The 12471-nt window shown below is 43.3% G+C and overlaps 1 protein-coding gene across 9 annotated transcripts in view; it reads left to right on the top strand.

Annotated features, from left to right (window-relative positions):
- The window catches only part of SMARCAL1 (SNF2 related chromatin remodeling annealing helicase 1), a 39579-nt gene extending 27551 nt beyond the window's left edge, over nucleotides 1-12028 (top strand). For 7 of the 9 annotated variants that reach the window (XM_083489065.1, XM_083489068.1, XM_083489067.1 and 4 more), the window contains 7 exons: nucleotides 2882-3100; nucleotides 4397-4467; nucleotides 5078-5180; nucleotides 6582-6764; nucleotides 8319-8419; nucleotides 10903-11002; nucleotides 11578-12028. In XM_083489065.1, coding sequence (XP_083345191.1) covers nucleotides 2882-3100; nucleotides 4397-4467; nucleotides 5078-5180; nucleotides 6582-6764; nucleotides 8319-8419; nucleotides 10903-11002; nucleotides 11578-11772 — 972 coding nt within the window. In that variant the 3' untranslated portion in view covers nucleotides 11773-12028. The remainder of the gene's footprint in view (nucleotides 1-2881; nucleotides 3101-4396; nucleotides 4468-5077; nucleotides 5181-6581; nucleotides 6765-8318; nucleotides 8420-10902; nucleotides 11003-11577) is intronic. The other 2 variants (XM_083489072.1, XM_083489071.1) reach the window with 1 other exon arrangement.
- Nucleotides 12029-12471: the final 443 nt, after the last annotated feature.

Below are 12471 nucleotides of genomic sequence, written 5' to 3'. Positions count from 1 at the left end.
GCCTTAAATTTCTTTATTTATAATGCTATCTTATAATGGAAAGACATTGATTCTCTCTGCTTTATGGCATTCCTAATGTCTGAGCTATATGTGGTTATCACCATTCCTTCTTTACTGTTTTTTTCTTCCTTCTAACTTTTTCTTCATTCCTTTCTGTTGTGAATTCCCCTGTTTCAGGCCATCCTTCAAGGATTCTGTGGGCCCTCAACCCTTCTTGCACCACCAACGCTTCCCACAAACACCCTCCCCTTGCTGTTTCCCCCATTACCAGGCTTTCTCCAGCCCAGCTGATAGTGGTGCAGGATGGGAAGCGGAATTGGTGGGCAAGTGAAGGGTTAAAGTTCTTCTCCTACCTGCTCCCCTCCCCCTTTGCCAATGTTCCTTTCCCTGTTGTCTTTGTGATGTGTAATTCTTCCCTGAGTTGCTCAAAAATATGATTAAACATTGCTCTGGGATCCATAAGGATAGAAATTGCTATAATAAAAGTAGCATATAGTCTTAATATAAATTGTATTGTCTGGGTTAAACAGCAACAAGAAAATCTCAAACCTGAATACCTCAGTTTAAAAAAACAAGACCCCGAAAAATACTCCATTTTAAACGGAATTGATTTAGCTTCACGGCAGAAGACCACAAATCTCTAGCAGATGCAATAAGCAAAGATGGAATTAGTTTATTGGTTTACGATCCACAACTCCTTGGCACTTCTTGCTCATAAAAAAGTGCAACAAATGAAACGTCACCTGTTTTTATTTATGAGCCAAATTTTATAGTTGCCATCGAGCCATTTTTCAAAGCAGGTGATGTGAATAGTGAGCATTAAAAGACAGAAAAGTGCACGTAGGTTGTCACAGATGCTCAGCCAGAAAAAGTTCGGGAGCTTTGCTGAAACATGCGACTGAGAAATTTCTTCCACTGAGAATGGCCCGGGTTAAAAAAAGCGGCTTCTTAACTTTGCTGTTTGATATCCTAGGAATCCAGGGCATGCGTGTTTTTAGTGGATGTAGTTTTACAAAGCCGTTGAAAGTTGTCAATATGATGATTATGCTTTGAGGCTCTCTTTAATTGCCAACAGGGTTCTGAATAAGCCGAAGGAGTGCAGATAATGAATGCGCTGCTAGCTGCAGAGTTTTATTTTCTGAAGATCTCCGCTTTCATTTAACTACCAAGCTCTTGTGGGATTCAAATATATATTTGAAAGTGCATGGGCCATGCTTGCTGAAACCTCACAAGCCAGAAAGGGGAGTGGACTAGTGGCTGGGGAAGGGCTTCAGTGCCCTGCCAAACAGAGACTATTTGTTTGGCTCATCTCTTGATTGCCAAGTTGATCATCCCTCAGTTGCTATGCCGAGAAGACTGTAAACACACTTTAGAGTTCCGTTGCAACTAGAGTTCCGTTGCAACGCTAGAAAGAAAGGGGGTTGATACAATTTTCATGATTCAGAGCTCCTTAGAAAAATAATTTATAAAATGCTCATGGATCATGGATTGGGTGCACCTTAGTTGTCTTAACTGAAAAGTGGTGAAAAACACGTGCTGATTGCTCTTATTCAGGCTTCCTCAACCTTGGCCCTCCAGATGTTTTGAGAGTACAATTCCCATCATCCCTGACCATTGGTCCTGCTAGCTAGGGATCATGGGAGTTGTAGGCCAAAAACATCTGGAGGGCCGAGGTTGAGGAAGCCTGCTCTTATTTATTACTGACATACTGTTGGAAAGCAAGCCTTTATCAGGAGAAACTGGCAACTCTCCCAGGCACCCGGCTTGATCTCCTGGTGACCTCCCTGTCTGCTTTCCCGGCAAGATCCAGACAGAGGTCGCGATAGGCGATCCTTCTCAGCGTGAGAAGAACACACCCCTCTTTCCTGCCCCCCCCCCCGGCAGGGGAAAGAGATAGACAGAAAACGTATTTACATGCCTTTATTTCTGTCTTTGCAGCGTTACAAAAAACATGACTGCTCTCTTCAAACTCCAGCAGTCGAGAGAGAAACACTTCCTGCATTTCTTGTATAGAAACTAAAGGAAGAGCTCATATTACACTCTGAGCTAATTCCAATGCTTCACCCTGTGAATTGACTGTCCCTCTGTTTCCCACTGACAGTCCCAACATTCCCATCATGTTTTGTTTTCAAGCTAGCACTTTGCAGCAGCATTGCATCCATATCGTAACACATACCTGAGAAACAGACTCCAGATGTGTGCTCCGAAATGTCTCGCGCTGACATGCCCATGATTTGCTTTACTTCTCTAAGCAGACATCCTCCAGCAATATCTTCAACCCAGATACCTTCCTCTGCTCTGCTTCTGCTGTTGTTTCTTTCTCTGCTTCTACATTGTTCGTTTCAGCCATAGTAGATAATTGAGACTAACGTAATTCATGTAATAAAATAAATAAAAAATTAAAAAAAGGCATTTCAGTGGATGGGGAACATTAAAAAAATGCAGAAAACAACGTAATTATTTACATACCGGTAACTTTTGTGGACTAAAAGAACCAAAAATAGTGAACAGTTCTCATTTGCTTGTGTGATTTCTGTTCCTGACCTCAGATGAACATACAAATTACAGCACAGTTACAGTTGGAAAGGATGACAGGGATTAAAATCTTTGGGGAATTCTCTTTGCATATTGGTTATCACACTAATGCTCAGCCTGGAACTCCATTTGGTTTTTGGATCACCAGAACGCTTTTCCAAATGTTTCTTAGCACTCGTATAAGCTCAAACCTTCCTATTAGTATTATTTTAAAATTTCAAGTTCTGTTCTGTATCAGAATCCCAGTGCATAGATGTGCAGTATACTCACAGCTCTTGCATGAGTGATGATGCTACTGATGATGTTTTAAAGTTTTTGCTTCCTCTTGTGTGTCTATTCCACCCAGCGGCCTTGGGGGTGGGATTATTCTGGTTCATCCAACCTTGGTGAACTGAAGCTTCTGCTGGAAGAATCCGTCATGATCCGTCGCCTGAAGTCTGACGTGCTCTCTCAGCTCCCTGCAAAGCAGCGCAGAATGGTGGTGGTAGCTCCTGAAGGCATTAACGCAAGGACGAAGGCCGAGCTGGCAGTGGCTGCAAAAGAAATGGCCAAGGGCTATAAAAGTGTGAGTCTGAAATATTGTTGGGCGAGAACATGGCTGCATTCCATCACAACGACGAACGGTTGCTTAAAAATCTAAATATACAGTGTGCTGTTTACATCTGAACCCTTTGCCAGTTTACAAACCTGGGGTTTCCAAAGGGTTGCAAAGTCACAATATCAAACCACAGTTTGTGCTCTGGTTTGCCATTCTACAAACTGTTGACAAAGCACAGTTATGGTTGTTGCTGTGCCCTGTCTCTAGAGGTTGATGAACCATGGAGATGGGAGAGAGCAACAAATTTCTGAAGCTGCATGCTGAAGAGAGAGGAAACAAAAACAGACAATTGGCTGTAAACTGGCTGTACATTTGAAAGCTCAAACCATGTTACTGGTTCTTAACTGTGGTTAGTAAAACCATGGCTTGCTGTGATGTCTGAACTGAGTCTCTGTCTACATAGTTTGAGATACGATAGACAGGAGAAGGGTAGCTCTGTCTCCACTGCTTAGCTCTTGGTCCAGGCAGTTGGCAGGGACCAACTTTGGAACCTGTGTTGTTGACTCTGCATGTCCTCAGGAGAGAGGGAAAAGTGTCAACCTAGTGTTTGCAGGGGTAACTTCCATCAAGACTTAGCAGGGACAGATGGCAGCTACCTCATGATAAAACCTGCATATCCCTCAGTAAAGTTCTTCAACAATGGCAACAAAAGTCAGAAGCCTGTAGGTTAGGTCCATCGCAGGTTAGGTCCATTTCACACATTATTGAAAGGGGAATCTGTCTTTATCATTATGTGCATGCTTATCAGAGAGCTGGACATCCTCATAACTCTGATGACAGCACCTGTATGAAATATATATGTTGTATTCACACAGGACATTTTAAGAGTTGCACTTCGTGCCCCAAGTCTGCCTTGTACATTAGGCCTGTGTTAGATTTAGGATAAAAAGTTTAATCAAATAACAACACGTTGAGCTAGAGGGGGAATTCTCATTCCTACTCCTACTCCTGATAGAGCTGATTTAAAGGTTCTTGCACCTCTTTTGGTTTCCATAGGGTGTTTATTTCTCACTTCGCTTTTAATAATGGCACCTTTAATAATTTCACAGCAGAACAAATTATCCAGGTTTGGCAAAGCAAACAAAACATATGCAGGGGGAAGGGAGGTTTGTACTTGTATAAATATATTTTTAAAATTCAAGCATGTCATCTTTTAGAATTGTGGCTGCAGAAATCTGCCACATGTGAGTCCCACTAGTCATTGAGCTGGTAGCTACAACCTTCTGGACCTAACTGGCGGCTTTTTCAAATATCTGTTTGCAGAAACAAGAACAGAAGGAAGCTCTCTTTCTCTTTTACAACAGGACTGCTGAAGCCAAAATTCACTGTATCATGTAAGTTGCTGTTTCACAGTATCACACAAACCTACCTGACTAGGCGATACTTGCTACAGTGGAAAGGAAACTGCAAGACAAGATTGGCAGCGAAATCAAGTTTGGGAAAAATGTTAATTAAAACATTTAAGCACTGTAGCATTGGCCTCGGTATTGAACCAGCCTGGCAAATATTTTACAGAAATGTTATCCTTAAAGTTATCCATTGTGCAGAAGGCTGAGATAAGATTTTCTGGTTCTGCTGAAAATAAGCAAATTGAGTCCTAATTGCTTTCATTTCAAATGTATTAAACCTATTTTGTACAAGGTGACGTGCAGATAGATCTTCAGTAGAAAACAACTGATCATATTTTGACGCAGAGATTTTGACGTAATATATTTGTTGCAGTTGGGAAAAGTCCTGACCTTTATAGTCTTCAAAAATGGTCCGTAGTTTCAACTACATGTGAGAAACAGGTCCTTGGAACTGGGATTTGGCTGAATTGCCAGTTCTCTGAATAAAATAAAAGTTGAGGATCACTGATCTAGGACCATACACTGATTGCTTCTGGAACAATAATCATATGTGTATCTTCTGAGCCTCCTATCCCTCACTTCTCGTTCACTGTAGAGAATATATCTTTGATTTATTGGAAAGTGGAAGAGAAAAGTTTCTGGTATTTGCTCATCACAAACTCATCCTGGACACAATCTGTGAGAAACTGGAGAAAAAGGTAAATTGATCTGCATTTATTACTACTCCTTTTCCAGGACTTGGAGATCCTGGTAAACTATTGTATCATTGGCACAATACAAAGCTGCCTGGAACCTATTCACAATGGTGTATAAAAACCCATTGTGTACATTTTCTTACTGCCACCTTGTCTAGTGTTTTCCAGAATTCACAAAATACAAACCTGGCCACTGGGATTAATAACCTTGAAGTAAACCAGTCAACATCAGGAGGGATTAAATGTGTTAAAGATAATCTTCCGACTGTCAGTTCTCATATTTCAAATCAATAGCATGTCATGAACTAAAGCTTTAAAAAACCCCCGACTTGTTAAAACGAAGCAGGCATGAAAAGTTGACCTGTATAAAGTTTAAACAGTATGAATAATTACATGTAAAACTGACTCATTAGCATTCCTCCCTGCCAACTGAATAGCCATCTGGCATAATCTCTGTAGCAAAATTCCCTGTAGCCAAAAATTCCCTGTGTGTTTGCCATTGACCCTGCCATTCCCCTGACTTGGAGTTTTGTTTCTGACATCCCAGTGAGCTTCAGAGAAGTCCCACTGGCTCTGGGTGCTTCCAAGTCTCAGAGCTAGGCCAGAGAGCAGCTCCTACCTGCTCCATAAATTGTGCTGGGGAGATGCTAATCAAATTGAAAGGTGTGGTCATCACTGGCGACCTGGCAGTGACATTTGTGGCACGCCTGTCCCTCATAAATACCACAGCTCACAGGCCTTCCCTGTACTGCATGTTCTAGCCTTCGTTGGAAGGGAAAGCATTTGGTTCCAGAAAGATAATAACCTTCCTCATCCGTGGCATCTGTATTTAGCCAAGATTTAATGCAGCTCTCCCAGATTCAAGTTCACTCAATGTCCTTGGTATCTATGGCCTTCATATGTCTGGGCTGCCTTAAATATGTGCTAAGGCAATTTAAAATAGGTTTTCCTAGATAATGTTCTCGCTCTTCAAAGATATCAGAAATTGTTTATTATAGTACTGGGCTGAGTGTCAGGATGAGAATCTTGTTACCTGTTCCAAGCAGAGGGGAGAAGGGTCAGAGAGAATGAAGGGCCAGATGGCATGAGGGAGCATTTTGGGGGTAAATTACCAAAGCTAACCAGCCAACAACTCCTGTTTATTGGGATTGGCTGGCAGGTATGAGATAACTGATGGCCAGCAAGCCTGGACAAGCACAACTACCTAGCAACTCTAACCTGCTTGGAGCAAGGCAGGTCAAAAATATAACAAATGTAAGTTAAATCATCTCCTTCGCAACTTGACTAGTGAAGGAGTGGGATCCCAGTGCTCCATTTGGCATGGCTCCAGTTTTTAGCCAAGTGAGGAGAGAGGAGCAAGCCCTGATGATAAGTGACCCCTTGTTGCCTCACCTTCCCTTTCAGCATATTGGGTACATTCGCATTGACGGCTCCACACCCTCAGCTGAGCGCCAGTCCCTCTGCCAAGAGTTCCAGTTCTCTGACAAGCACTCTGTGGCTGTCCTCTCCTTAACGGCAGCTAACATGGGGCTCACCTTATCGTCCGCTGATTTGGTTGTGTTTGCAGAGCTGTTCTGGAACCCTGGGGTAAGACAGCTTGGATACTGCCTGGGGGTGCTCCTCCTGAAAGGACGCTGTTCAGAGTTTAAGATAAAACCATAAGAGGCTATTTGTGAGGAAACTGGATTGTGTACTTTATGTGTTACAGCACAATGACTTTGTAGCTATGGTTGTTAGATGGAACCTATAAAAATGAGTATCTGTCTGGTGGTGATACCTGTCTTGCATATAGTATTTAATGCTACTGCTGATCACTCAGCTCCCATTACAAATAAACATTGCTGATAGCCTGCTTGACTTGGCTCTGTTGAACCAAAACACACTCTTGCAGCCTAATGACTACAAAACTGTTCAGTCAACTCTCCCTCCTGCTCCATTTCAGGTGTTTGCATGGCTAAGGTTTCCCTTTAACAATTACACCTATTTATCGTTTGTCAAGTCCTCTACAATCTTTACTGAGCAAAACCTAGTTAAAAAATGATGACATGGATGCAGCTAAGCTCCAGTTAACTGGATTTAGTCACGACTAACCTTTTTGGGATTTTGCCGATTGGGTTACACCAAGCACTATCACTTTGTTTGTATGACAGACCTCATCTGAACTCTCACCTTCCTCTGTTCTCCCTTCAGTGCCCCCCCCCCATCACCCCTACCCCCCAATCTTCTCCTAAGGGTTGGGGGATCCTCAGGAGCAGGAGGGAGAGCAGAAGAAGTCCTTTTTGTATGTGTGTAACTCTGTGTTCACTACTGTATGCAAGCCATTGTCCTTAAAGTCACAACTCGTGTGAGGTACACCACTCTTGCCCCTCTTCTGAAGATGGGTAGCTGGGGGTGAGAGAGAGAGCGGCTTTCCCTTAGTCACTTGTGCATCTATGTAAGAGGTTGAGCTTTAATTTGGGATTCCATTTTTACAGTCCAGCAGCCCCATCCCCAATTTTCTCCTCTCAGAATGAAGTTGGCAAGAATGCAGTAGAAGGCCTTTGCTCAAATAACCACATACTGAAATACATTGCAGTGCTTAGGTTAATATCATGATCTATACATTGTAAGTGCTCCATTGTCTCCCAAGACAGACAGATGCCAGCAACTTTGGTATCATAACTGTAATTTGGAATAAACTTTGTACACTTTTGTGCTGTTTTAATGGAACATCCTGACTCATTTCATGGAGGATTAGGTTTGCAGTGGTTACTGGCCATGAGTGTTATTGCAGTCTTATCTAGGCGTCTAGTTGACTACTGTGGGAACAGAATCCCATATGGGAATCTGGCCTGATTCTGCCGGGCTCTTCATTTGTTCTTACCATTGTGAAAATAGAAGTACACAAAGTGACAAGCATTTTGAGTCACCTTGTGAATGTTAGCTCCCTCTTGGATCCTCAGTGTTTCCTTTTTGTAAAATGCTTTCTTTTCAGTCCTTCGTTTTTTACATTTTAATAATTCTTGTCAGCAAGGAGAGGGCCACCTGCTCTGTGCCATGCATAATGATTCATTGGTTTATTGCTAGGGGTTGTAGCAACAGTAATTGCTCTCCTCTCTCTCTTTTTGTTTTCTAATTCGCATATTTGGTTTTTAAATGCAGGTTTTGATCCAAGCCGAAGATCGGGCGCACCGAATTGGGCAAACAAATTCTGTGGATATTCACTACTTGGTAGCAAAAGGCACAGCTGATGATTACTTGTGGTAGGAAGCTGGTTGAGCATGAGACTCTTATTCTCGGGGTCATGGGTAGGGCTGGACTATACCTGGTTTTCAACATTGCAAAATATCACCAGCTAAACATTGCGATATACTTATATATCACAGTGCCCAAAATAAGGAATGGAACTATTTAGAGGCATTGACCGGCTTCACGGTTTTCCCCACATTGTGATTTTTGTACAGTGCAAAACCACCCACCCCCACCCCCACCCACCATGATTTGTAATATATTGTCAGGTCAAAAATTAGGAAACTGATATCATGATATGGACCTCAAACTCATTTTGGATGACAGATCTATATATCACCCAGCCGTAATCATGGGGTTGAGTTGGGCAAAAGATTCCCGCATTGTTGGAGGTTGGACTAGGTGACCCTCATGTTGTTGTTGTTTAGTCGTTTAGTCGTGTCTGATTCTTCGTGACCCCATGGACCAGAACATGCCAGGCACTTCTGTCTTCCACTGCCTCCCGCAGTTTAGTCAAACTCATGCTGGTAGCTTTGAGAACACTGTCCTCTGTCGTCCCCTTCTCCTTGTGCCCTCCATCTTTCCCAACATCAGGGTCTTTTCCAGGGAGTCTTCTCTTCTCATGAGGTGGCCAAAGTATTGGAGCCTCAGCTTCAGGATCTGCCTTCCAGTGAGCACTCAGGGCTGATTTCCTTCAGAATGGATAGTTTTGATCTTCTTGCAGTCCATGGGACAGGTGACCCTCATGGTCACTTCCAACTCTACAATTCTATGATTCTATTGGTCCTCTCCATCTCCCCCTTCCATGCTGTGGTTTATAACTTTGATCGTGAGAGGATGAAGGTCACCCAGTTAGAACCCTTTGATTCCACTTGGGGTCCATGGGTAGTGAGCAGCCAAATGTTACGTCAGCACTGCTCAATGACTTTCCCCACAACCTGAGCATGCTAGACTATTACAAAAGCACCTGGAGCCTGGAAGCGCTCTGCTCTTGCAATCAGAACCAGTTTTGGAAAATCAGCATCTTTCCTGTTTATCACAAGTGTCATTCAAGTGCATGATGACTGGTACTTGATAGTTCCTTGGTTTTCAGCATTTTGCAAGGGTTTAAGTCAGGGGTCTGCAACCCGTGGCTCCAGAGCCGCATGTGGCTCTTTTACATCTTTCCTGCGGCTCCGGGGTGGATACTAGCGAGGGGAGGAGGCGCATTGTGCGCCCCGACACTCCTAACTGTGGCAGGCGCTGTACTGGCTGTGACGTCGCATGGGGGCGGTGCGTGTGTTAGTCATGCACCGTCCCGACGTCACTTTCCCGCCCGCTGTCAGATCGTGGCTCCGGAGATATATTTGTTTTAAATGTCGCAATGGTTTTGCGGCTCCCAGTTGTTGTTTTTTCTTCGGAAATGGGTCCAAGTGGCTCTTTTTGTATTAAAGGTTGCAGACCCCTGGTTTAAGTGAAGAAATGCAAGCCACCTCAGGTTATTGCCCACTCTGAGCTTGCAATGCGCTCAAGAGGGGGTTTTTGGGGTGGAGGATCTGAAGACCAGAGCCAAGTAGTCGGGTTGGGTCTAGTCATGCTTAGCTGGCATCTTCCTTCTGTAATTTCTGTTACACCTCTCCAGCAGTCCGCATTCATGACTGAGAAGAAAAGTAGGATGAAGCCAGGAACGCCTATAGGCTTGGGAGGATTGTGTTACAAGGTGGAGGTGGGAAAATGGCCTACCGGCAGCAAGACAAGGCAAATCATCAGATGTTTTGTACTCCCTGGAGTCCTGAATATCAGCTTTGCAAATAATTATACCCTTCCCTCAGAAGAAACTAGGAGATGACATATCGCCCACACATGAAAGAAAGCTAATGACAGTCATTTCCCCATTTTACTTGTAAATTTCTGTCCACAAAATGGTTAGTGCGAGAGTGGAAGAAAATGTGCTGTTTGCCAGGGTGGGGGTTGTTCCCCTGTCTCTTTCCACGAGGCTCTGTGAGAACACTTGGGTAGCGGAAAGTTTGTGTTGTCGTATGAAGTGTTGCCTTCTGTTGAAAAGAAGCGATGTTCTGTTTTTTTTTTTATCTTGAGGCTGATTTGCAGGACCGTATTTATTGCATAGCAATTGCAGCTGTCACAAATGAGCTACTGCCTTATGTGAACATGGTGCTTGCCAGTGGGAGTGAGCTAAGTGAGCAGCGGCAAACTTGCTGTGTAGCAGAGCTCGCTTGGGCTGATGGTGGCAGCTAGGCTTTTCATGGGCATCACCTTAGCCACAGTGATAATAAGCATTAGATTACTGTAATGAGCTCTACATGGAGCTGCGTTTGAAAAGTGCTCAGAAATTTCATGTGGCTGGTTGACGGGGTCTGGTTATAGGAAAATCCTCATCTGTGATGTCCTCTGCTTACTGGCTGAGTAGTTCAATGCTTATAGTTAGTTCAGTGCTTTCACTAAGAAAGATGCTTGCTTGACTCTTCTTTGTAATTGTAATGCCTGTATTCTCCACTAGGCCAATGATTCAAGAGAAGATCAGAGTCTTAGGTGAAGCTGGCCTGTCTGAAGCCAAGTTCTCTGAGACAGCCGAAGCTACAGATTACTTCTTCTACAAGGTAACTTTTAACATTCCTGGAGGCGCTTAGTTTCTCTCCAAGGTGCATGGTCTTTCGTGCAATAAAGCTGGGGTAGGAAACATGAGTCCCTCCAGATGGTGTTGGATTACAATTCCCATCATTCCATTACTGATGCTGGCAGGTGCTGATAGGCGTTGTAGTCCACCAGCATCTGGAGGGCCACAGATTCCCCACCCCTGCAATAAAAGAATAAAAAAGCAATTATTCAGGCATCTCCAAGCATGACTTATCACGTTCTGATTCCTTCTGTGGACAGCAGCCATGCCTGAATCAAAGGCACCTATTGGATGGTGTCACTCACTGCAATGACTTTGATGGAGAAGCTCCATCCTTTGCTCTTGAGAGATCCTCCTCCTATTTCAGTGTGTCCCCTTTCTCTTTACCACTCAAATAGCAGGGAGAGGAAGGAAGGTGATGGTCCAGTCTGCATCTTATTAACTTGGGGGACGCCTCCCTCCATCTCTCCTCTATTGACTGTTTTCTTAGTCTGTTCTCTGTTGACTAGCAGAGCTCTTTTGCCTGCTTGCCAGTGATGTCCCTCTTTAATTTCCCAGCAGGACCAAAATCAGGAGACCATCTTAAACCTTTTCCAGAGGACCTTCTCGGAGGATGCAGATGATATGGATGAAGCCCTGCTTGTGGAAATGGTTGATGCATGTGAAGGTTCTGGACCGCAGACTCCATCGAGTGAAACGGAATCAAGTCTGTGCAAGAAACGGCGTGTTGATGAATATTTTTGCAGACAGTAAACTCAGAAAATGTTGCGCTTTTTTTGTTAACTAAGATTGTATTTAAAGGAGGGCAAAAAGAATAATCAGTGAAAATTGCTTTGATTGTTAAAATAAATATCTATTTTTAAGATGGGTTAGCCTGTTTGCTGATTTGAACAGCTTTAGATGCCTTCTTTTTATTGCTTCTCTAGCTGGGAAATCAAGAATCTGTGGCTCTATCCCGACTCCAATAAAATCTGCAGTGATACAGATGAGTTTTACTACTTGAATCTTTGCTGCAGCTCTGCGTTTAATACCTCTCCACAGGATTTCTTGAGAGATGGAATACTCCTCCTCATGCAGCAAATAAATCCTGTTTGGCGAGTTTAGAGGCTTTCAACAATTCTATTCTCGTGGGACAGATTTAAATAATTAAGCAAGAAACTGCTAGAAAGAACTGTGGGATGCCTATTTTGAGGGCAGGCCTGTAAAATTCTATGAGAAACGGAACACTTCTGGTTACATTTTCTAAAATAAATATTTGTTTGTTTGCACAGTGGTACTGAAAAAGGCATGCTTTAATTGTTTGTTTTCGTTGAATCCGTAAGTTACAACAAACTAGAACCAGATATAAGACTTGTTAGAGGTTCAGGGTGAGGTCGGTGGTTCGAATCCATGCAACAGGGTAAGCTCCTGTTGCTCTGTTCCAGCTTCTGCCAACCTAGCAATTCGAAAGCA

Source organism: Podarcis liolepis, assembly GCF_965112155.1.
Source record: "Podarcis liolepis genome assembly, chromosome: 1".
Taxonomy (NCBI): Eukaryota; Metazoa; Chordata; class Lepidosauria; order Squamata; family Lacertidae; genus Podarcis; species Podarcis liolepis.
The sequence above is the reverse complement of the archived record's forward strand: the minus strand, read 5'-3'. Positions and strand labels throughout refer to the sequence as shown.